This window comes from Alternaria dauci, chromosome 2 (assembly GCF_042100115.1).
Source record: "Alternaria dauci strain A2016 chromosome 2, whole genome shotgun sequence".
Lineage (NCBI taxonomy): Eukaryota > Fungi > Ascomycota > Dothideomycetes > Pleosporales > Pleosporaceae > Alternaria > Alternaria dauci.
Window position 1 is genome coordinate 3,943,486 of NC_091273.1, and position 22,851 is coordinate 3,966,336.

The window sequence follows — 22,851 nt, forward strand, 5'->3', positions numbered from 1 at the left end:
AGTCGCCCGAAACTTCACACTCTACGTTATCATCTCTTTTATCTCTCCTTCGGCTTCCTCGCTATCTGCCTCGCCGGATACGTACTATCTCACGCCGCTATTATTATCATCGATGAACTCGGCATATCAGACGTACTTTTTGGCGTTATAATCCTTGCTTTAGCGACAACACTTCCCGAAAAGCTTATAGCTGTAACGAGCGGGCACCGAGGCCATGTGGGAATTCTCGTCGCTAACACGACTGGCAGCAACATCTTCTTGCTTTCGTTGTGCTCTGGGATTGTTATGCTAGACAGCCCCGGGACGTCCCAGCAAGGCAGCGTGAAGATTGCTGAACTAGGGGTATTGTGGGGTTCAACACTCGCTTTCACTGCAACGATCTGGTTTGGCGGACGATTCTGTCGAGGTATTGGCCTCGGAATGTTGATCGCGTATATTGCCTTCATAGTGCTAGAGTTTACGTTGATACATGACGTAACAAACGGCGATTAGTTAGGTCTGCATATACGCAATCTGGGATTCAATTGAAGCCATCCGAAACTAGTATCCGTGGTTTCCCAGTATCCTGTTCTTAGTCTCGGTCTTGATCAAGCGGATCGGTACTGGGCTCATCTGTACTTTGCTTTTTATTGTGCACTTTTGCTGGGTCATTTGCAGCGAGCTTGCATCATACGTTGCAACCCCGTAGCACTCACCGTACACGGCTTTGTGTACACTACTCGTCGACTCCATACCAGACAATTGGATGTTAGCGACCTTGTTTTACTGAGCCAACTTTGGATAACTGTAAGCCCAGGACACCTCACAAGTCATGTGGTCTATCCACTGACTAGGTAATCAGTCCACTACTCCATGTATATACCCCCCGCATCTGGGACAGCTTTATAGACACACAGACATATACAATACAATCTACATCACCTCTATACTACTAGCCCCCACCAGCTTACAATAACTGAGTGAGAGTGTGATATTAATTGATTGGTCTTGTTCTTCGAAACTGACAGCCAGCTTATTCAAAACGGGTCTGAAAACCCCTCCCCAATTACCCTCTTTTCCTTCATCCATCCTGTACCTCAATAAGTTCCCATACAAACTTGTTAGCCGAAATATTGTACTGGAGCCCATAGGAATGGTCTGCGGAACGCAGTTAGGTCCACCCGGATCGGCGCAGCCATTGCGGGTTTCTTGGCTGACCCGATGGCCGCACTCGAAGATCGTCGTGGTAATGGTTGTTGTGCACATACTAAAGATGGAAGCTATCTGAGAATAGTCGTGCGAAGCGAGTACAGGGTGACTTACTTGGAGTTCTTTGTGTGTTGGTAACGTGTGATGGTAAAGGAACAGTTTGCTGCAGCTAAGTCTGGCAGGTTGCTCTTTAAATGCCGATTTCGGGTCGCGTTCTGCGTCTGGATCTTAAAACCTTGGGTATTTGATACCCTAGTATTGATTCAGATAATTTCGATCGAAGAAGAAACAACGGTCAGTACCTTCGTTTCGAAAGGTAGAGGTGCAGCTGGATGGTGGAAATAGCAGCCGGGTAGTACATGGAAAAACCTTTCCAGATCCTCCCAAACGCTATTCAGATCCCCCTCAAAAGATTAGATAAGATAAAGGTATAATTGACGTTTTATTTGCAAAGCAGGGAGCAGATCCTGCTTAGCTTCTCTAGTTCACCTTGCTGGAGAAGATGATCCAATTGATAACAGATATCCCAAGGCAGGTTAAACAAGAGGTGACCGGTGATACCCCTTTTAATCCCCTGGGCGTGGTAAGAACACTAGCTCGTTGTTGTTTGATTACTGTAAACACTAACAAACCGATTACAGATCACACTTTGCCACTGCGACCGATGGGTACCCGTGGGAGGGGAGGATGATCTTTGGGAGAATACCAGTACGTGAAGTACGTGAGGCATTCGGTACTGTACAAACGGTAAGCTGACTGTGCATAGCAAACGTAGTTGAGTTTCATTTGCGAGAGCAACAGTGCAGAGGAGGTACCACCCTTGATAAAGTTGCCCTGGCAGTTACGGCGAACGCAGTGAAGAAAGATCAACTCAAGGGGTGGCGTAACGCAGTCCGGTTGGCAACTCACCCAGACCAGGCGCCGTTTGTGGTTTGAGGATTGGATGAAGCAAAAAGGGCACAAGATCGCTGGCGACGTCAAGTGGTGAACGAGAGATCAGTAGACGCTTCATCGAGAAGGCAAAGTCAAATGGCGGGACCTCGGCCCAGGCCTGAACCAAACCGGTACGTTGTGTTTCGGTATGACTATAATTGCAGACTCATCGCAATAATCCTGAATGCATTCTCTTTTTTCTTGGAAGAAGTGCTTATGCATGAGATGATAGACGCTCGAGAAGCTTTTCGAGATTACACCGAAAAGATCAAAGGTCTCAGAGACGTGCCTTCGTCCGGCGGACACCTCTTGTTCTTCAATTGGACAACGTACCGTTGGAAGAGCGCGACAAATCTTGCTCGTAAAGGTGACGACCTTGGGGCAAAGTTGCGCCAGACAACAATGCTGATACGGAAGCTCTCGTTGGAAGCGGGGTGTGAGTCGATTCTCCAACGGAGACTGGCAGTTAATGTGTTCATAGATTGCAAGTTCCTGAGCGACTCAGAACTACTTAAGATTGACAGCAAAGGTCACAATGTTGCGGTATCGTGACAGAGAACGATGCGATTCAGTTTGTAAACTCAAACGACGAACACAGCTGCAGAAGGTGGTGAGATGGCGGTACGGATATATTGCGTGATCGTGATTGAGGACTCTGATCGTGCCACAAGGCAGCGACATGAAAGAAAGTTTCTGAAATCATACTGTTTAGTGTGACTTGATACAATGGACGGTCCATCTCTGAGTGCATGTATCGTCGTATGGGATAGCTCCAGGTTGGGCTCAGCGAAGACGTCTTGGGCCGTTGCTAGCTCTAGTGCACAGAGGAAACCTACTGCCTCCTGCCCCGTTGCTTCAGTCACAGAATTCCCGGGATCATGCTAGTGCCTTATCATGATCTCAATCAGGAGGACTCGTAGCTCATGCAAGCTAGCGAGTGCACGACGACTATTCTTCCGATCGTCATAATCCTCCTGACGCATCGCGCCTTTCTGAGCAGTGTAACGCTCCATCAGAGTCTTTGACGTCGTCGATATGTGCAGCTAATGGAGCATGTTCCAACAATCTGGGGCGGTAACCGCACAAGAGCTGAATATTCCTGTGATTCCTCATAAATTGAAAAGAATGCGTGTGTACAAGAGATTCAACGCTTCAGAGCAGCTACTCATTCAGGTCTGCAGTGATTGCGCAGTTTAAAAGGCTGCTACTTGCGTCAGACGGCATGTGAGGAGTAGCGAAATGAGGTTAGTGTTGGTATAAAATGCATAACGAACAAACAGCGATGGGCCGTCAGTCCATAAGCCGAAATATGCATATTGCCATGTCAAGCTGTTGCTATGAAAGCATCCGCAGCGCCAATGGCCCAGCTTTTTCGGCGCCCCTCCAAGTGGGTTGCTGGCTGTGGAGGAAGTGCAACAAATGCTGCGGCTCAGCGAAAACCCATTCCCATAGTACGCGTCGTACATCAGCCGACACTTTCCGGATAGCATACACTGCTTCTGATCGAGATTCGAGAGGTGAGCTTCCCGGCAGTACACGTCTCGGCCTCGGTTCGCTGTTTTGGTTCGGTGCGATTGTGATGACCGGGCCGGGCTTCGTGTGTTGCAGCTATCGGAGGAAGGCGCGCATGCTTGCCTGTACGATGGAGGCGAAGAGGATTTCGAAACACATCAGAGTATTTCCAGAGAGCACTGAGCTAACGCGAAAGGTATCTTGGGAGCTTGGTGTAGTCGTAGAGGCCTACTTTGACACGTCGAGCCTTCTACTCTGGGTCTGGCAGTAGATTGCAGCACGGCAATGCAAAGCGCGAAGACCGACGGTCGGCGCTTCTGTTCGCGCCTGCGGCGGGTGACATGGTGTAATAATAGATGACCGCGGTGGCGCGGATTGAGAGGAGTACAGTACACGCCTAGCTGGTGCAGAAGATTCCCGAGAGGTCCGGGGTGGGGAGTCTGGGGTAATCGGAAGTCGCGTTCCGCCGATTGCGGGCTAGCCTTTTGGCGCCGTGTTGCGTCGCGTCTTGGACATGTTCTCAGCCCTCTTCGCTGACTTGGGCTCAACGTCATCAGCGTCGCTCATCTAATGCTGTGCCATAATCCTTGTTTCTGAATTATTTCATCATCTGCATTCTCAGATTGGTCAATGCTAGAACTCTGACTCTTGGTTGTTCAGATGTCAGCACGCGACATACCCCGCCTGCCTCCTACCTCACATTATGCGACGCCAAAGCCACCTTTCTGAACAAGCATCATTTGTGCCTCAGCCATCTCTTTTCACCTTGAGTCTCACCGGCACCGGGGTGACAAGAAAAAAGCGCCACGCTAGCCAAAGTATAGGCCTTAACTCAAGGCACAGGCTATAATCGTTATATCTACGCCTAATCCTAGCGTCAGCTTTATAATATAAATAGTATTACTTAGCTTAAGAAACAGCTATAATATAAATAGTATAAGGTATTTATTAAGATAATATAAAAGCGTATTAATAAGATACCTAATTAGGTATTATAAGTATAGCATTTCCTATATATCTAGGTAAAAAGTAACGTTTAGTAACTATAACTATAAGATTTAAGTCTATATAGCTCCTATAGTATAAATATAAAGCTTTAATAATAAGATAGAATAATTATATACCTCTATAATACTAAAATTACTTATTTCCTATATATTTCCTATATAAGATGTAACGTGTAGGACACAGCTTAGCTAGAAGGGCACTAAGGTCCTAACATAATTGCTTCTCTTATTATTACTATAGATAGGGAACTTACTCTTAACCTACACTTCGCGCGTAGAAAGACTAGTAAGAATTATTATTATTACTTTCCCTAGTATACTATTAGAATATAGAGCTATCCCTAACTATTCTCTTGTAGTGTGAAGCAAATACTATTGCCTACAACTACCCCTCACATAAGATCAGTAATCTAGGCATACCTCGGCTATGCGGACTCGCTAGCGTGGCGCTTTTTTCTTGTCACCCCGGTGCCGGTAATCCTCGGACGTGGATCGTACGGAAACAGCATGATCTCGGCCCTCAAGTATCATATAATCAGCGGCAAGATTGGGATGCCCAGCACTCTCACTTTGTCAAACAGGTCGTCCTACCAGATAGAGTACAAATTTCGGACGAATAATGATCGTTGAGCCCAGGTGGGCACCCGAGATTTGGTACAGTGACAGGAAACACATCAGTATCCCTGAATTTCGTACATCGCCATCCTTCCTCACGACCGACTTAGAACGCGTCTGTCACAACCAAACATAGCCCATACTTCCCAACACTTTCGATTGGTCCACGACAATTCCTGTCTAGACTCATGGCGGAGACATGGTTTCAGGATCTGGCCAAGCAGAAACGCCAAGTTGCCGCCTATGGCAGGCATAGCCTCAGAGACTCATGCTCAAACAGAAAAAGAAAGGCAACTCGTGGCGAGCAGGCATCGTCGAGGCTGTGAGTCGAAACAACACTGACTCGCTCGCTTGTGTGAGCTTCTGTCGTCTCAACCCAGACAAGGGATCTGCAGCTGGCGCAGTTACTTGGCTGTCCGCGCCACGTGTATTCCCAAGACCTCAGACGGTGAGATGCGAAACATGTGTCAAGGCGAAATGCAGAGCCAATCGCAAATACGTCTGGAGATGCAAGGGAAGCCATACAGATCCTGGAACAGGCAAGTGATCTTCGCAGCACGACGCAACTAAGCCAGACCACAATCATAGCAGACGACACCTCTCCTCCAGTAAAAAGAAGGCTTTTTAGAAGCGAATTCTGGATTCCGTACTATCGCTATGGCGACAGGGGTCGTTTCTCCGATCGGACTTATGCATGTGTTGCTGTAAGTCAGTTTCGGGTACGGCGGAATCGAGACTTCCAACTTCATCGCGGGTGCTGCGCTCTCAGTCACCTTGCTTGGCCGTTGCTAAGTAAAGAAACGCAATGCTTGACGATGCTGCTAGGCCACCGATACTGATCAGCGCAATCGGTCAATTGGGAGCCCAAGGAGGCGGGGAATTTCTTGGTCTAGGCTGGCTCATCGAATGTCCTACACTGGTATCCGATTTTCTAGCCACACTTATCCCAGTCTAAGACGAACACCATCATTTCAGATACGATGAGCGCAACGGATAGAGTAAGTCTGCTGCGGTACCGCAACATAGTAGGATCTAGTAAGAATGATTTTCTCGCCTGGGTGATGTCTCTTGATTCTCGTAATAAACTTTGCGTTACTTTGTTCGTACAAACATGCTCCAGCTATCGAGATTCAACTGAGAGCTGTGACTAGTAAGAGAGTTGTCCAAGTTCATATTGCCAGGCTATAGTCAGTGCACATGAATAAGGTACTATAGTTACGAGAAGAGAAAACTGTTTAATTGAGAGGGGTATGCGCAGCTATATATTCAAAAAATCCAGACATAACAGCAAGGCACTGAGGATTCACATAAGAACGAGCGAAGCTTATGGGAAAAATGCTCAAATCGACAAATCATTTCGCCATCACGCCGAAGTGCATTTGTACTTGCCGAGATCACTCATCAGCGTGACCAAGCTAGCTGGACCAGAACCAGCCGCTGCTCTTCTTCCTCTCCGCATTCTTTGGCTCAGCCTGCGCTGATTGCGTATCATGGAATGCCCTCCAAGGATCGCGCTGCGGTTCGTCATGTCCTTGGCCACGCTGGGTATGGACAGTCTCTGAGCTCTCTTCTCGCCCATCAGCGAAGCGCTTCTTTAGAACCACTTTGGTTGTAATAGAGCCGTCAGACGCCACGGTTCGCTCGGTCGTCGTAAGGGTGGAAAGGATTGAAGGCTTGGCCTCGGTTATCTGCTCAGCGATCGTAGATGAGACCGACATGTGCCCGGGTGCTGAGGCTGGGCCCCGCGACACAGCGTCCATACGCTCGTAAGCATCCATCTCAGTCTCTGCGTCCTCTTCGTCTCTCTCATGTGCCGCGTCCAAAACAGTATTGTACGTGTCACGTCTGACCGTGTCGGCGAAGGGGAACCGGTCCTGCTTCGGTGTGGGAGGGTCGTCGTGCTGGTCTTCGTGATCGTGGCTGTACTCGTAGCTCGGCTCGTCGAAGGCGGCGAAGTGAGGGCAGCTTGGTTGCTCACCGCGATCCACGGTTTCTTGCAGCTGGTGTTGGGTGATCAGAATCTTGCCATGGACCCAGTAGTTGTCCGATGCATCGGCATCCGTGCCTGCAGGACAAGTGGGCTCTGATGCATCCTGCAGTGCCTCGTTGGGCTCTTGGGGCAACGGCATCTTCCTTCTGTCCCAAGCCTTTGGCTCGTGGCCCCTCATGCAGTGTGGAGATTCGGCCTGTTCGGCTCGTAGGAGATCTTCGTACGCCGCTTGCCAAGGCACGCCGGCCTTGTTCATCTCGCGGCTCTGCTCGAGTGCGCGCGGTGAATAAGCAGCGTCATGGATCTGCGATGCATCTGTGGGCGGCGGCCATTGCCAGGATTTTGACCATGTCCACACCCGAGGCTTGCTGTCATGTGGTCGAGATTCGCTGTGGTTTGTGAACTTGGCAACGTCCGCCACGGGGTCGTCCCAAGCCTTGTCGTTGAACTCGTCGGCCAGTCTTCTGGCCTCTGCCTGCAAGCGCAGCAGTTTTTCCAATTGCATCCAATCCCCGGCCCCCTCTTCGTCAGTGGCTGCCGGGGAGCCCTTGTCATCGGTATCAAAAGGTCGCGGAAAGCCCCAGTCCCACGACCATCCCCACTCCTGGCCCTTCTCGTTGGCCACTTTTTCGATGAGACCAGCATCGTTGCGTCGTACAACCTGCAGCTCATCGCTCTTTGTCGCAGCGCCAAGTATTTCTCTTCGTACATCGTCGGCTCTGCGGTCGAGCTGCATCAGCGTTTCGCTATTGCGCAACACAGCCTGAACGTCGCCAACCCTGAACAGCTCTCGGCCTTCATTTCGCAGCTCAGCAATGTCAGCTTCAATGTCGCGAAGCTTGGCGCACTGTTTTTCGTCGGCCTTGCCAAAAAGACACTGCTCGCGCGCGAGATGCGCGTTGTTGTAGTTGGCGATAGTGGCGGGCAGCGTGAAGACGGTGTTGAGAAGCGACGAGACCTGGGAATCGGCGAAGCGCCGGAAGGCGATGAAGGGGTTGTCTTCGGGTCGCGTGTGATGGCGTCGATTATCGTCGTTGTTGCTCGCCATACTGTGCTTGCTGTGAAGTGGGCATGTGCGTGTCGGTGATGGTGGGGAAGTTGGGGATCGAGGGATGCCTGGAGCGGAGATAGCGGTACCGGTAGGGCACGCAGCACGCGTTACCCAACGCGTAAAGCACATGCACCCGCCCATGACCGTGGCCGGCAGCTAAACCATCTCGCCCGCACTCAAACACGTCCGACACCGAGCATCGTGAGCATGCACCCATCTCGCGCGAGCTAGTCTCTTTGCTTCTCACCATGCAGTCGGCCTCTCTTCATCTATTCTTACTCTCCCCAAGCAATGCACTGCCATTTACCCCACATGTGCTGAGCCGGCTATGACGGTGCTCCAAGATATGCCAGGCCTTTCGCCATGTACACTCGCATGTACAATCCGTATGCACAACCAAGTCGCATCTAGCCGTCAGCTCTCAACATGCATCCCCCCAGGACCACCTACGTAGTAAAACTGCATTTGGGTGTTGCATCGCAATTAAGGCATAATCTTGGCTTTCTTGGGATCTGCGTGACTTCGGGATCCTCTCGGCAATCTACGCAGGAGCCCGGCCTCAACACCATGTCGACGACATCGCCAACAGCACCATGAACCCCACCACGAGCATCGCCATTCTTTGCGTGAGACAAACGCGTAAGGCTCTGACCAAGCAACGCCGTAGTCGGTATATTCACAGCCATATCACTCTAGCACTGCCTACGATCGGCACGTTTTCGGCTTACCGCCCACCGCCAGCCAAGCAGCCAAGTCCCTGGCACGCAAAGACAAACGACTTCAAGGCCTTAGATCGCCCCGGCCTAGAGCCGCACTGCCAATTGGTAGGGCTGCCCTGTCAGGGCAGCCAAACAAAACGCCTGTTTCTGGTGCCCCATGATAGCACTCCACGCTCCAGCGACACACTGTGCGTCATCCCAAGCGGAATCGGGAAGGGCAATCCCCGTCCGTGACTCTTTTCACTCCTGTGCCATTCCTACTAGGGTCTTATCGACCAGCGATCCCATACCCACATTTCCTGTTTCTGTTCTGGTGAATATGTTTTGAAGTGCTGTGTCAAAAGGCTAGGCACGTTACACGAGGTCTGGGATGACTGTATAAGAAGCGAGAGCAAACGCCCCGTCCCAAACTCATCTCACAACACATTCAGCTTCTCATTCCACAATCTCAACCGCACTTCTAATCCAACGCCCCACAACCATCTACTCAGCAGCAATATCAACCGGACTTTTAGTTCAACGCCCCACCACCATCTACTCAGCAGCAATATACGACATCTGCGCTATTGCTACAATACCGACTCCGATATTTCCGAATTCTGCTGTCCTCTCTCCCATAAAGTCTGCAAACTTCGCGACGACACCAACCGCAACCGCATCACAACCTCTTTAGCATTTCAAAGCCTCTTCAACACCACTTCAACATCACTTCGCCAACATGCGCTTCTCCATCATCATTGCCACCTTCCTCGCTAGCATTGCTGTCGCTATGCCCGATCCTCCCCCCCAGGGCTACTCTGGACCCTGCGAGAAAAACAACTGTGGTGTCGATGGCAAGGTTTGCTCAGGTGGTGCTATTTGTGTGGGGTGGCCCAACCTGGATCCCGCCCTGAGGAAAGGCTGCACTTGCAGCCGTGGTTAAACGTCTGGATTGAGATTTGGAGTCACAGACGATTATGTGTACGCAACACCGCATCGCAACGGGAACCCAGCTAATGCCGAGCAGACGAATTAATAATCGGGGCGCACTATATACCAGACTTGTCAACAATCAAGCCAAGCTGCAATCAAGCTGGATGTGGCCCCTGCTCACTAGCGGCCTAGAATACATAGGTATAGCTATACCTAAATAGAGGGATGGCACGTCTCTTTAATAGGCCCGTGGGTGATCGACAAGGCTAATGAGCAGGGACCACATTCAGCTTGATTGCAGCTTGGCTTGATTGTTGACAAGTCTGCTATATACTAGTTTTGTTTAGCAGAGATGTACTATGAATGAATAATGAATCCGAGTTCTTTCAGAGACTTTGACTTGCTGTCATGCTGGCACTGCCAATGAGTGGAAAACAAGTCTAATCATCGCGCACAGGATGATGACCTCTATTTTTCACAGACTATGGAGTTGGCTGGGACGTGCTACATTAGGCTTAGCCCTATTGCGCTGCTGTGACCATATATCCGCCATCCTCTTTGTACCGAGGTACTCCTACTCATGCTACGACACTCTAAATGCTAACAACTGACTACTGCTCGATAGGAGCCCTTCACACCAGATTTCTGACCCGACATCGTCCCGGATCCTCTAATACCTACCATCGACGACATACGACGAGTCAAGGTCAAAGTAGATCTGCACGATACCCTGGACAGCCATCTTCACTCTAAAGACTCGGAATCATAGTTTATATGTTTCAGCTTCTTTTCAGACTCATCATAGTCAACGTACACAACCATTTTAAGCCACCCACCGATTTCGAGATGTTTTAGAGACCTTCCAAATGATACACATCCACTTCTGTTCGATGACAGCGATGGACAATGACGACCATACCAGATCAGCGCAACACCAAGTCCTTCAGAGCCTCTCTTCCCCGGATAGAAGGCACAATTCAATCTAATCCTTCCCCGGATATCCCACCCCATATCTCACTCCACAGCGGCTGAAATGCCCCTGATACCGTGTGATCGCTTCCCGCCCCACGTCCATCAATCTGCATTTCCCACGAATAGACACAACCACATACTCAGTACACATCCTTCTCACACCGGCAATACGCACAAGTACGATATCAGATCCCAGAGGATCGGAAACGCGCTCCCGTGACGCAACTCCGTAGCGCACACGCAGGGATCGGTTGTTGTGGCATATTGCATTTAACCGCGATTAAAGGGGCCAAGCTGGCTGTAGACAACTTTAAGACGGTGCTAAGGAGGACAAGAACCGGCGCCGGAAGCTTCATTTAGATTAATGGGAGGCAACGTTGTTTCGTCGTTTATACTGCATTGGGTAAGCAAAGGGTGCGCTTGGCATAGAGGCTGATCGACGACGTGCATGCACCGTGGTGCGTTAGATGAATCTTCCGGAGCTTGCTGCGTATTGGCAGATTTCCTGGAGCTAATGCAATATTCTCCATAATGACGGGGGACGAGGCGCAGAAGGAGCCGAGGTCGGTATGGTATACGGATATTGTTCGTAATGAGAGGGAGTGTGGGGAGAGCGCTAATTTTGTCCTGCAATATCTGCATAGGGCCGAGGAAAATGGGAATTTGGTATAAGAAGGCGGAGGCTTGGAAAGAAGATTAAGGTATCCAGTCACTTACGTTCCTTACAGCTCCCAGGTCAAGTAACAGTCAATAAACCAATTTCACCATGAAGCTTTCTCTCGTCACCATCTTGTCTGCCACCGCGCTGGTTTCGGCTGCACCCTTCGCTGAGCCCGAACCTTTTCTCGATGAGCGCCAGGCTGCTCAGAGCATCGATGCTGCGATGAAGGCAAAGGGCAGGAAGTACTTCGGTACCTGCTCTGACCCAGGCCGCTTCAACAGTGGACAGAATGGTGCCATTATCAAGGCAAATTTTGGTCAAATCACACCTGAGAACTCGTGAGTCTCATCGAACTCCGAAGCAAGATATATGGAAAGCTGACTGTTGGACAGCATGAAGTGGGATGCGACTGAACCCCAGCGTGGCTCGTTCAACTTTGGCACTGCCGACCAGACCGCCAAGTTCGCAAAGGACAACGGCAAGCTCCTTCGCGGTCATACCACCGTCTGGCACTCGCAGCTGCCCAGCTGGGTTTCGTCGATCAGAGACAAGGCCACGTTGACCACCGTCATGCAGAACCACATCAACTCTTTGATGGGCCGCTACAAGGGCCAGGTCTATGCCTGGGATGTTATCAACGAGATGGTGCGTACACCCTCACAGTCAGGATGCATCCAGAACGCGTACTGACTGTCCTGCAGTTCGAAGAGAATGGCAATTTCCGTGCCAGTGTCTTTTACAACGTCCTCGGTGAGGACTTTGTCCGCATTGCATTTGAGACAGCCAAGGCTGCAGACCCGGATGCTAAGCGTTATATCAACGACTACAAGTAAGCACAGCCTCTAACACTGAATGTTCTTGTGCTAATGACCGCCCAGCCTGGACCAAGCTTCTTACGCAAAGACCCAGGCCATGGTCAGAAACGTAAAGAAGTGGATCGCCGCCGGCATCCCCATCGACGGCATCGGCTCCCAGGGTCACTTGCAATCCGGCCAGGGCGCCAACGCTCCAGCTGCCATGGCCGCGCTCTGCGGAGCAGCCCCCGAGTGTGCGCTCACCGAAGTCGACATCCAGAACGCCCAGCAATCCGACTGGACCAACGTCGTCAAGGCTTGCTTGAACCAGAGCAACTGTGTTGGCATCACCGTCTGGGGCGTCCGCGACTCCGACTCCTGGAGGCCTCAGGGCAACCCGCTTCTGTTCGACTCCAGCTACAAGCCCAAAACTGCTTACAATACTGTTCTTGCTGCTCTGCAGTAAGCCCGTCGTATCCCATCGAGGGAGGGCAATTCTCTATATATCTTTTCGATCGTTGTTGGGGAGTATGTACATATACTGAGGGAATAAAGAGAGCTCCTTGTCTATGCATCCTGATGCTTCATTTCAGTCCATCTTGCTCTCTCGTCCAGTAAGGACGCTATCCTTCTGCGCGGTCTTCAACGCCTTGATGATACTAACACCGGCATTCGCGCTTGCACCCACGTCAGCTTGTTTCGTCCAGAACATGTCGGCCGCAATGATGCGAATACTCTTTCGCCTCTCCCGCTCGGCCACATCAAGATGCGACTTCTTCTGTGCGTTTGCCTCGAGCTCATCCAGGTGTTTCTTTCTCCTCGCATACCGTTCAGCCCTCTCCTTCCGCGTTTGCTCAGAACCAATCCTAGATAAAGCAAATCGCACGGCAGCCCTAAAGCCCATGAATATATGCTCTGAGATAAGGACGGTGAGTGGGAGACTAGCCCATGTACTCAAGCCAAAATAATCGGCAAGGAGCCGCTGGCTACCAAACATGTGAACGATGGCGGCACTGCTGACACTGCCTAGCCATGTCAATGACTCTAAACTAGCCACCCATGGTCCGATGCCGTCGCTACGTGTCGCATGAGGACGCTGATGTTCAACGCAGATCTTTAGGAAGTCGGACCGTAACTCGAACCAGTTGTTGATGAAGAAGCCAATTGGTACCAGAGGCCACACTGGGCTAAAGAGTGCGAGGTAACCAAATTGGATGACCATTTCTGCAATGTCTTCCTGGACATTGTATTGTGGCCTCAACGCTTGCCTCCTCGTGCGGCGCAGAAAGCGAGATTCGGCAGGGTCTTCGTCCATAGGACCTGCGTATATCTCGCTCCTCCGCTTATTTGCTCTTTTAGCTTGCCGGTCGCGCCACCATTGCTTTAGTTGCGTCTTCAACCAGGGTACCCCAAGCTCTTCTATTGCGCCGGACACCTGTCCAGTAACGGTGAGTGCTATGACTTCGTTGCGCAGCCGGTCAGGGTCGGCCCTGAATATCAGCTTCGACCTATTTTGGGCGCCTAGTGTCGCATCGATGACGTGCTGCAACAGGGGCACGATTTTGTCGCCAAAAGGTACGTACACGAATGCCGTGAGGAGAATTGGAAGGTAATTTGTGATCGAGTTGAGCACAAAGATCTTCTGTGTCAGCGACATTTCGTAATGATCATCTGTTCGATGGTTCTCGTATTCTGTCAATGCGGTAGCAATGTCTTCCAGCAGGTTTGTCGCATATGGTAAGAATATGGCAAGAAGAACAGTGGGTAGGTACTCCTGGATCGCCATTAGGATTACTCGGCAATGATGTGAAACAGAGTACTTACCAGATAGAACTTGTAAGGCCCTCCGTATGCTTCCCCGATATATGTCTCAATAGTGAAGACGAAAGCGATGAGAACCCCGAGTAGCAGAGCACTGACGAGGACGAATGGTATGACGACGAGCTGTCGCACAATCCTCTTCCACCTTGGGAAGACCTGTCGTTTTCTCCCGGCGGAGTCGATAATCTCTTGCTCATAGCGAAACTGCGGGCGGTTCACCTTGAGATCGCCTACTCCTCGTACGTTCCATCGAATAGCGAGGTCGGTCTGCTTGATCTTCCAATACTCCAAGAACACTGTGCACCAGACACCAATGAGCATTGCAAAGAGGAGAGAGTATTTCGGTAGGAATGCCCAGGCAAATATACCAGCAGCACACGGAAATGCCAAAGAGCGGAAGTAAGTCTGAATGAAGGCGAAGTAGAAGGCAACTTTGGCGCCCCACAGATCACGGATTCGATCTAGGTCGGCTGGTTCCAAAAACATACGTGTGCTCAAATGCGCCAGCAATGCGCGGTTCGCGCCTTGGTTGTGCAATGGGAAGATGGAAGTCACATTTTCCCATGGGCGAAAGCCTGGAGTGATACCTGCGCCTCCAAACTCCTTGCGCCAGTTGACGAGGTGATACATTGCCAGCAGGTCCTCAGCCTCGAAAGCTGCGCTGACTACTGTTTTTGCAGTGCCACCAGGATGATGTTTAGTGATACCATACAGCCAGTCTTTGACTCTGCCAAAAAATCCGGTAAGTTTTGTGCTGGGACAGATTCTCCATGGACAGCTCCACATACCGGGACTTGTAAACAGTGTTGCCAAGCAGGTCTCTAGGCGCTTGCACGAATACTAGCAATGTTTGGTCGTAACCGGGGCGTACTTCAGTATTAAGGCCTGCACCCTCTAGATCATGCAATAGCGCCTTGCACTCCGCAATCGCGACATCGGCATCTGACGGTCGTCAGCTAGCCGCCTCACGGGCGTAGTCACTCAACATACCGACGCTCCCAAAGTCATACACGACGACATACTTGTCGTTGTATGTGATGTTAGCAAGCTCGGTGTCGTCTCCGAGGGTCGTGTCCGATCTCTGCAAGGGCCTGATTTGCATGACCGGAACGGCTTAGAACGATCCAAAAAGCAAGGATGGAGGTCGAGACTGAGAGAATTAGGGGCCCATAAATGTGGCTGGACGTTTTATAGGTGCAGTCGAAGCGTCGTCAGCATGCCCAGTCGTGGCTGCTGTGGAGTCGGGTAAGCTTCAGCTTTGTCGCGCATTGGTGATCGCAGGGGCGACCAAAGCTCCTGAATGCCAAACTTAGCAATTCGTGCCGATTGATCCGAAGTCCTGGGAGAGGAACAATCATCATCTCCAACAACGTATTGGCGTGCAGCAATTGAGACAGGAGTATATCTGCACGATAGGATTGAGATAGAGGAAAACATTAAGTTTCGGATATCAGAGCGTAGTAAGACGTATGGTTAAACAGCTGGGCACGCTGTCACATGTGTGCGCCCGTTCCAGCCTAGCGCCTGCTGTCGATGACGCAGGCCCCTTGTCGATCTACGCGTCGACGCGTCTCGACGCGCTTCCATATCAACAATGCTTAACCTTAACAACCCCTTTCTTCGCACTGCTTTTGCATGGTCCTGCCGACCCAGACTGGGCAATAGAAAGAGGTTTGCATTGTATGACGACCCAGGCGCCAGCAAGTCACACACGTATCTGGCTCACGACGCAACCGTGCGTAATGACATTGAGGTCAAATCAGAAGAATGAATGCCAAAGAATTATGGCTATCTTCCGAAAGGCGACCGGTACAAAACGCTTCACTGCCGCAAGCTTACTCATGAACAAGGCCGAAAATTGTACGTTGTTATAGATAAGAAGAAATGGAGGATTGGGATTCGTGTCCCTTTGAGTATCCTACACGAGGTTCACGCACAGGCAAAACAAACGTTGGCTGCCCGCCGCGCTAAAACGGCGCAACGCGATGCTACTCGAATGGCCAAAATAGGTGCTGAATTGGATGTTCAGTTTCCGAAGATACCTGCAGCGGCCAAGGAAAAGGTACTGAGACACGGCTTCAAGAAGCAATCTGGGAGAGGCCACCGGACGAGATTACCGCCATTGCCGCGCAGAGTCTTCCTTGCTGTCATTGCGCATGTAGGTCGAATACACACCGACTATGATGCTCTATTGAAGAAGAAGGGAAAGATCAGGAAGATTGAAAGAAAAGCTATAAGAGAAACTATAAGAAAATCTACAAGAAAAGAAATTGAGGCAGAGATGTAGAGTTGGGGTTACGTCAAGGGTGGGAAGCAAGCACCCTCTGGAGGATCGACTTGATCTACGCTTCTTATCGTTCAAGTATGCATGTCAATCCCTACATGTCTGTAGTCTACGTGTGTTCAATTGTTGACCGCAGCCAGATCCGGTACCATGTCTGACATTCGCTATGAGCAGCGCATGGTGACCACAAGAGGGTGACCAATTGAAATCAAAGCCTCTCCCAGCCGTCGCTTGGCACTGGCACAACGCGATCAAGACGAGAGAATTACTGCCGAGGTGGTGGAATGGTACAAGCAGAAACACAGCTACACCCACCAAAACAATCGTGCAGTGACATTGAAGACTAAGGGAATGGAGCAAACAGGTCTAATCATCTAAGAATAAGTTGAGGGAGAACCGTCAACCTGCTCGTAGTCAATATGAGTACGACAATCTGTTTATGAGCACATTTGAGAGAGATTTCTTTGTCTCAGCACGAGAACAGTATCGGGACGAGAGGGCATACATATTTGATGAGTCATTCTGGAATTAAAAGTATAAAGTGCAGTTGAAGACCAAACGCCTATGATATGGTATCGGCTATGCAAGAAAAGACGTTTACAGACTCCGCTCACTCCACGCTATGCCATGATCCAAAGCCTATCTGACGCCCGATTATGATACTCCAGCTGCGTAGTAACCTTTGTGCCTATGAAACATGTACAAATCCATGGCTGTTGCCTGTATATCCAGAAAGAAGCCAGCAAACACTAGCCTTCATCCGAGTCGACCACCATACTCTCGCCAAAAGCACTAAGATCTTCATCTGCTACCCCTTGTGCATGCCGTCTCCTACGACCTCGCCTGCCCGCAACGCGGTTCTGTTCAATCTCGCGCAGCTTGCCATTCATCTTTCGTTCGAGCTCTTCAATCTCTTCGTCTTCTTCCGCACCCTCGGCCATATCTGTGTGCCCGGATTCAAGGAGCCTGCTCTCTGACTCGTTGATTTCCAGCGCGCGATTGAGGAGATCGGTAGCCATGGGGTCCTGGGGCGCGACAGCGAGGGCTTCGTGCAAGGTAACGATGGCATCCCAGGTTCGATTGAGATTGAGAAGCACTAGTGATTTCGCTGTGAAGACACTAGGATCCTTCATGCCATGGCGAAGTACCTCGTCGAATGTCGCAAGTGCTTCGGTGAACTGGTCGCATTTTCGAAGTGCGTGCGCAAGGTTTATCCGTGTGGGTATCCAGGCATCTGGATCTGCTTCATTTTGTTCTGAGAAGGCTAGTGCGCGGCGAAAGAATTGTATAGCGTCTAGAAGCTGCCCTTCGTGGAAGTAGACAACGCCCATCTCGTTAAGAAGGCAGGGATCGTTCTCGCACAGATCATATGATGTCTTCAAGTATTCTCGTGACAGGCTGAGATTGTTCAACTGAAGGTTCTGCATACCGAGGAAAAGCTGTGGGAGATGCGAGCCCTGGAAGAGGCGTGCGGCGGTAGAGTAGGCGGAGATGGCTTGATCATGCTCTCCTTCTGCGGCAAAGGTATGCGCGAAACCTATCCACGCAGGGCCAAAGTGTGGGTCCATCATTGAGGACTTGGAGAAGTAGCGGCGTGCTTCGGCTATGCGACCGATGGCGAGATAGTAGGTACCAACAGCGAACCATGCGCATGGTTCTGAGGGATTCGTGTCCGCGAGCTCGTGCGCAAGCAGGAACAGAGTGTTCTTTTCCCCGAGCTCATGTAAGGATGCTATGTGTATAGGCATGATGTTGAAATTGTACTTGTCGTTGGCGAGGACGGCCGATGTGAGGGCGAGGGTGTCGCGGAAGCGGCAGAGGGTGAACATCAGGTCGGCTTTGGAGAGGACGATGTCTGGATTCTCGCCAAGACTGTAGTGAGTCGTGAGTGTCTCGGTCGCGTTGGCAAACTCCTCCGGTCTGGTGTACTTGGACAATCGTGTGGTGTAGAGCGTCTTTGTGAACGAAGCCGCCTCTTGCGAGAGCGAAGGGTTGTTTGTGACGTTGATGGTGTCGAAGTTGAGCGATTCCAAGAACTTCCACTCCTCCTCGGGGGCCATGAGCGAGTTGGACATGAGTGCATCAAAGGCTTCGAAGCATTGCACATCAATCTGCACGGCTGTCTTGTAGCACTCCTTGGCCCGATCGAAGGAATTCTGCTTCGCATAGCACACGCCTCTCAGGTAGCACATGCCTGCTTCCGACTTGATGTTGTTAACATCTTCCCGATCGCGCTCCTCGCTCGTCGGCAGGCGCTCGTTGCGCGAGCCGTTCTTGTTCTGTCGTGCGCCTGCCCGTGTGTTGACATCGACATGCCGCAGTTTGGTACGCGTGTTGCCTGGCGCGGAGATGAGATGAGTCGGGTTCTTGTCGCCCAGTATGTTCAGGGCGTCTTCCAGTTTGCCCAGCTTGAGGGAGCAGTGCGCGGCGAGGTATCGACACTGGGGAGTGCGTTCGATGAGGTTTCCGCGTGCCAGGAGTGACTGCGTCCTGTTGTAGTTGCCGGTGGTGAAGTGTACCTGGGCTAGCCAGAATGCATCTTGGTCGTCGTCTGCACTATCCCGTCAGCATGTGCGCAGATGCATACGTGCGGTCTTCATACCTGTCAGGGCCAGCAGTTTGTCTGCGACGAAGATGGCCGTGTCGTATTGGCAGCGATTGAGGGCTTCTTGGCGCCACTCACGAAGATACTTCTCCATGGTTTTGCTATTGCATCGGACAGACTATGTCTGGGCAGGACGGCAGATTTCCCCAAAAGAATAACGTGTCTCTGGTCGAGGCTGCAGTTGGCGGCGGCGCGGTGTTGGTGCCAGGGTCGCGCCTGTCTGACGCGAGAGCACATGTTTGCGGGGTTCCTGCCGCAGCGGGCCGCCTTAGTCAGCCAAAAGTTCCGCTCCTCCAAGGCTGCCTTCACCCCATACGGAATCTCCGACACCCAACACCCACTACTACACCACGACCGCATCACGCGACACATTCGCCCGTCCAACGCAGAACGCCTCTGTGTTGTAAAACTATCGTCCCGAACCCCGATCCACGTCGATTTCGCGTAATCCGCCGCCATGTCTGAACGAAAAGTGCTCACCAAGTACTACCCGCCAGACTTCGACCCCTCGAAGATCACGCGTCAACGCGGTCCTAAGAATGCCGGCCCCAAGCTGATGACTGTGCGCCTCATGGCCCCATTCTCCATGAAGTGCACTCACTGCGGCGAGTTCATCTACAAAGGACGCAAGTTCAACGCGCGCAAAGAGACGACGGATGAAAAGTACTACAACATTGCCATATTTCGCTTCTACATTCGGTGCACGCGATGCTCTGGCGAGATCACCTTCAAGACCGACCCCAAAAACATGGACTACGAATGCGAGCGTGGCGCAAAGAGGAACTTTGAGCCATGGAGGGAGGCCAAGCTAAACGAGGAGACCGAAGAAGAGCGCTTGGATCGCATCGAGAGAGAGGAAGCGGAGCGCGATGCGATGAAGGAACTCGAATCAAAAGTCCACGATGCGAAGACAGAGATGGCCATTGCAGATGCTCTAGACGAGATCCGCTCCAGAAACGCAAGACTGGAGAAGGCAGAACGCGAAGGCACAAAAACCGATGTCCCGCCCGATGCGGCCGACGAGCGACGGAAGAAGCAAGAGGAAGAGGATGCAGAGGCGGCACGACAAGCATTCGCAAACCGGAGCATGCCTGACATCGGCGAGGAAACAATCGATGAAGACATGTTCGACGCGCCTATCGAGGTACCTGTGGCCACAACCTTTACCAAGAAACCAAAGGAGAAGAAAGACTTCAGCGCTGCACTAGGGATTAAAAAGAAGACACCTGCATCGGCTCCTGCGCCTCAGACCAAACCTGCTGCGCCACCCTCAAAATTATCCACCATGCTTGTTGCTGGCTACGACAGCGATGATGATTGAGCCACTTCGGGAAAGACTGTCTCAAATATTCCCGCAACAACAAAGCGAGGCACACAAACCACAACACCGTGCTGCACTACGCTTTTTCCAATCACATTCATGCGCAATCCTTGTAATACTGATGATCATGCGGAAGGCCGCTAGGATCTTAGGTACCCCAGAGCATGGTTAGTTGTTTCAGTAACCAACGAAGAAAGTTTCACGAGCTTATTGTTATAGTCAGTCGCAACGTTATTATTGCACTGCATTTGTCCGAACTGCCGAGGCTGGTCCAAATAGCGCCTTGGAAACCGGTAGCGCCGGAGAAATGCCACAACCTTCGTATACAACTCTACTCTAACCCCACACCCGCTTGCTAAACTTGGATTTGTTGAAGTAATGACGAATTTTCCCCGCAAATGTGTCCGGTTCCCTGACTTGATGCTTCTGATACCACCGAGACCTGGATGCCTTGCCCCCTTGGGAGGGAAAGCCGTTGCGGAATCCTCGGGACATGGTACCTTGGACGGACCGCGTAGCAGGGCTATATGAGCACATGTCCTGAGAGCTCTATAAATTGTCACTGCAGCCTTTCTTCCACTCGTCACCTCCGGAATTACTGAACTTCGCTCACGATGCGTCTTCTCGCTTTGTGCACCCTGCTTCCTAGCATCCTTGCTCTTCCATCTCAGACTCTCGACTTCGCAAGATACGGCATAGCGCCACGTGCCGATCCGTCCCTCACAAACTACCTTGGCGTCTTCTTCCTCGGTGACAAACCTTCTGTCTACTTTTACCTTTCTAATGGCAACAATGCGAACTCCATGGTTCCCATGAATAAGGGTCAACCTGTTATAATTCCTACAAAAGGTACTCAAGGCGTTCGTGATCCAGCTATCATATCTGGCGGAGCAGCGGAAGCTGGCAAAAAGTGGTACATCATTGGCACAGACCTTGACATTGGCAAGACAACGTGGGATGCATCCCAACGTACGGGCTCTCGCGGAATCTTCGTTTGGGAGTCTACCGATCTTGTAACATGGACCAACGAGCGCCTTGTGACCGTTGAAGATTCCACAGCTGGTATGGTGTGGGCACCCAGTGCCATCTGGGACCAAGCCAAAGGCCAGTACTTTGTTCACTGGGCTAGCAAGTTCTACCCTACTTCCGACCCGCAACATACCGGTGCACCTTCGTCCATCCGGATCCGTTACGCGTACACCAAAGACTTCAAGACCTTCAGTGCGCCCCAGGACTATATCAACCGATCACCCACCAATATCATCGATCAGGAGTTCCTCGACCTAGGAAACAATGCATACGCGCGCTTTCTGAAGGATGAAAGTGCAAAGACTGTTTTTACTGAAATCTCTACCAACGGACTGTTTGGTACCTGGTCTAGGCCTGCAGGTGCCAATGCTATCATCGCTTCCGGTGTTGAAGGTTAGTCATGTCTCTATAGAAGTTGGTGATGAGACAAACACTGACCTCGTATACCCAACTATAGGTCCTGCGCCTTACTGGGACAATCAAGTTGCTGGCAAGGCGCATCTATTGCTTGACTACTACGGAGCAGACGGATACAGACCTTACGAAAGTACTGATGTGAAGAGTGGCAAATGGACAGCGAGTGACCGGAGTGCTTGGCCTCAGAACTTGAGGCACGGGAGCGTTCTGGGCGTCAATGCGACACAGGTTGAGGCCTTGAGGAAGAAGTGGGGTGTATAAGGCCATAAGTGTCGTGCTAGGTTGATATTCTGGATGGATCTTTGCATTCACTTAGTTGCGGGAAAGACAGCCTTGTTCATCGTATCGCATGATGGCACCCGCCCTGTCCCCACGCTTACAGGCTGTTGGGGTTTAGCAAATACGCCTGGATTCGATCCGGCTTCTTCGTTTTCTTCCAACCCCACGACTCGGACTCGTTGTTCATTATGAAGTTCCTTTTCCATTGCTGTCTTGCCGGCCTCGTTAGCTGTGGCAAGTAGTATTACACTCAACTCGGACCGATAACACGGGCGTGTCTCGACGGTGACGGTCAGCACGCACAGACCGACAAATATTGTAATTTTGTAAGGCCACATCAGATGCAGATCCGTGTTTCGCACTAATGAACGGGCCGAACCATTGATTCGAGTCGAAGCATAGCGATGGATCAACGATCATTCCAGACAAGGATGGGAAGATTCCTGAGGTATCGAAGCAGCATTGCGAGGTGGATGAGAAGATGCACAAGGTCAGACATGTCTGGTCCTATTGATTCGGTATCATGTCGCAGGCCAGTCTCGATGATAGGAGACTGAAATGATCATGACCTCAGAGATCTTTAGTACTGAGGTTGAGGGGATCATCATACTAACGACTTTACAAGCATAGCAGAGACTAAGCCCTAAAAGTGGCTTGGAACGGATTTCATTACCGAGGACGAAATCGGAGCCGAAACTGAATCTACTTTGGCGCTTGTTGAGACATCTTCCTCTACTCTTT

At 51.0% G+C, this 22,851-nt stretch overlaps 6 protein-coding genes across 6 annotated transcripts; 3 read left to right on the top strand and 3 right to left on the bottom strand.

Annotated features, from left to right (window-relative positions):
- Positions 1-6,670: 6,670 nt before the first annotated feature.
- On the bottom strand, positions 6,671-8,293 carry ACET3X_003323 (uncharacterized protein; the record flags this gene model as incomplete). Its single annotated transcript, XM_069448586.1, has 1 exon — positions 6,671-8,293. One exon carries the CDS (start codon positions 8,291-8,293, stop codon positions 6,671-6,673), a length of 1,623 nt encoding a protein of 540 aa, XP_069309870.1.
- A 3,372-nt stretch (positions 8,294-11,665) lies between these two features.
- On the top strand, positions 11,666-12,820 carry ACET3X_003324 (uncharacterized protein; the record flags this gene model as incomplete). Its single annotated transcript, XM_069448587.1, has 4 exons — positions 11,666-11,898; positions 11,953-12,205; positions 12,262-12,389; positions 12,439-12,820. 4 exons carry the CDS (start codon positions 11,666-11,668, stop codon positions 12,818-12,820), a joined length of 996 nt encoding a protein of 331 aa, XP_069309871.1.
- A 123-nt stretch (positions 12,821-12,943) lies between these two features.
- ACET3X_003325 (uncharacterized protein) lies at positions 12,944-15,277 on the bottom strand (the record flags this gene model as incomplete). Its single annotated transcript, XM_069448588.1, has 4 exons — positions 12,944-14,128; positions 14,179-14,902; positions 14,964-15,117; positions 15,166-15,277. 4 exons carry the CDS (start codon positions 15,275-15,277, stop codon positions 12,944-12,946), a joined length of 2,175 nt encoding a protein of 724 aa, XP_069309872.1.
- Positions 15,278-17,208: 1,931 nt separating this feature from the next.
- On the bottom strand, positions 17,209-19,158 carry ACET3X_003326 (uncharacterized protein; the record flags this gene model as incomplete). The annotated part of the gene is made up of 2 exons (XM_069448589.1): positions 17,209-19,010; positions 19,062-19,158. The coding sequence occupies 2 exons, from the start codon at positions 19,156-19,158 to the stop codon at positions 17,209-17,211; spliced, it is 1,899 nt and encodes a 632-aa protein (XP_069309873.1).
- Positions 19,159-19,521: 363 nt separating this feature from the next.
- On the top strand, positions 19,522-20,385 carry ACET3X_003327 (uncharacterized protein; the record flags this gene model as incomplete). The annotated part of the gene is made up of 1 exon (XM_069448590.1): positions 19,522-20,385. One exon carries the CDS (start codon positions 19,522-19,524, stop codon positions 20,383-20,385), a length of 864 nt encoding a protein of 287 aa, XP_069309874.1.
- Positions 20,386-20,999: 614 nt separating this feature from the next.
- ACET3X_003328 (uncharacterized protein) lies at positions 21,000-22,092 on the top strand (the record flags this gene model as incomplete). The annotated part of the gene is made up of 2 exons (XM_069448591.1): positions 21,000-21,807; positions 21,872-22,092. The coding sequence occupies 2 exons, from the start codon at positions 21,000-21,002 to the stop codon at positions 22,090-22,092; spliced, it is 1,029 nt and encodes a 342-aa protein (XP_069309875.1).
- Between the last annotated feature and the right edge of the window lie 759 nt (positions 22,093-22,851).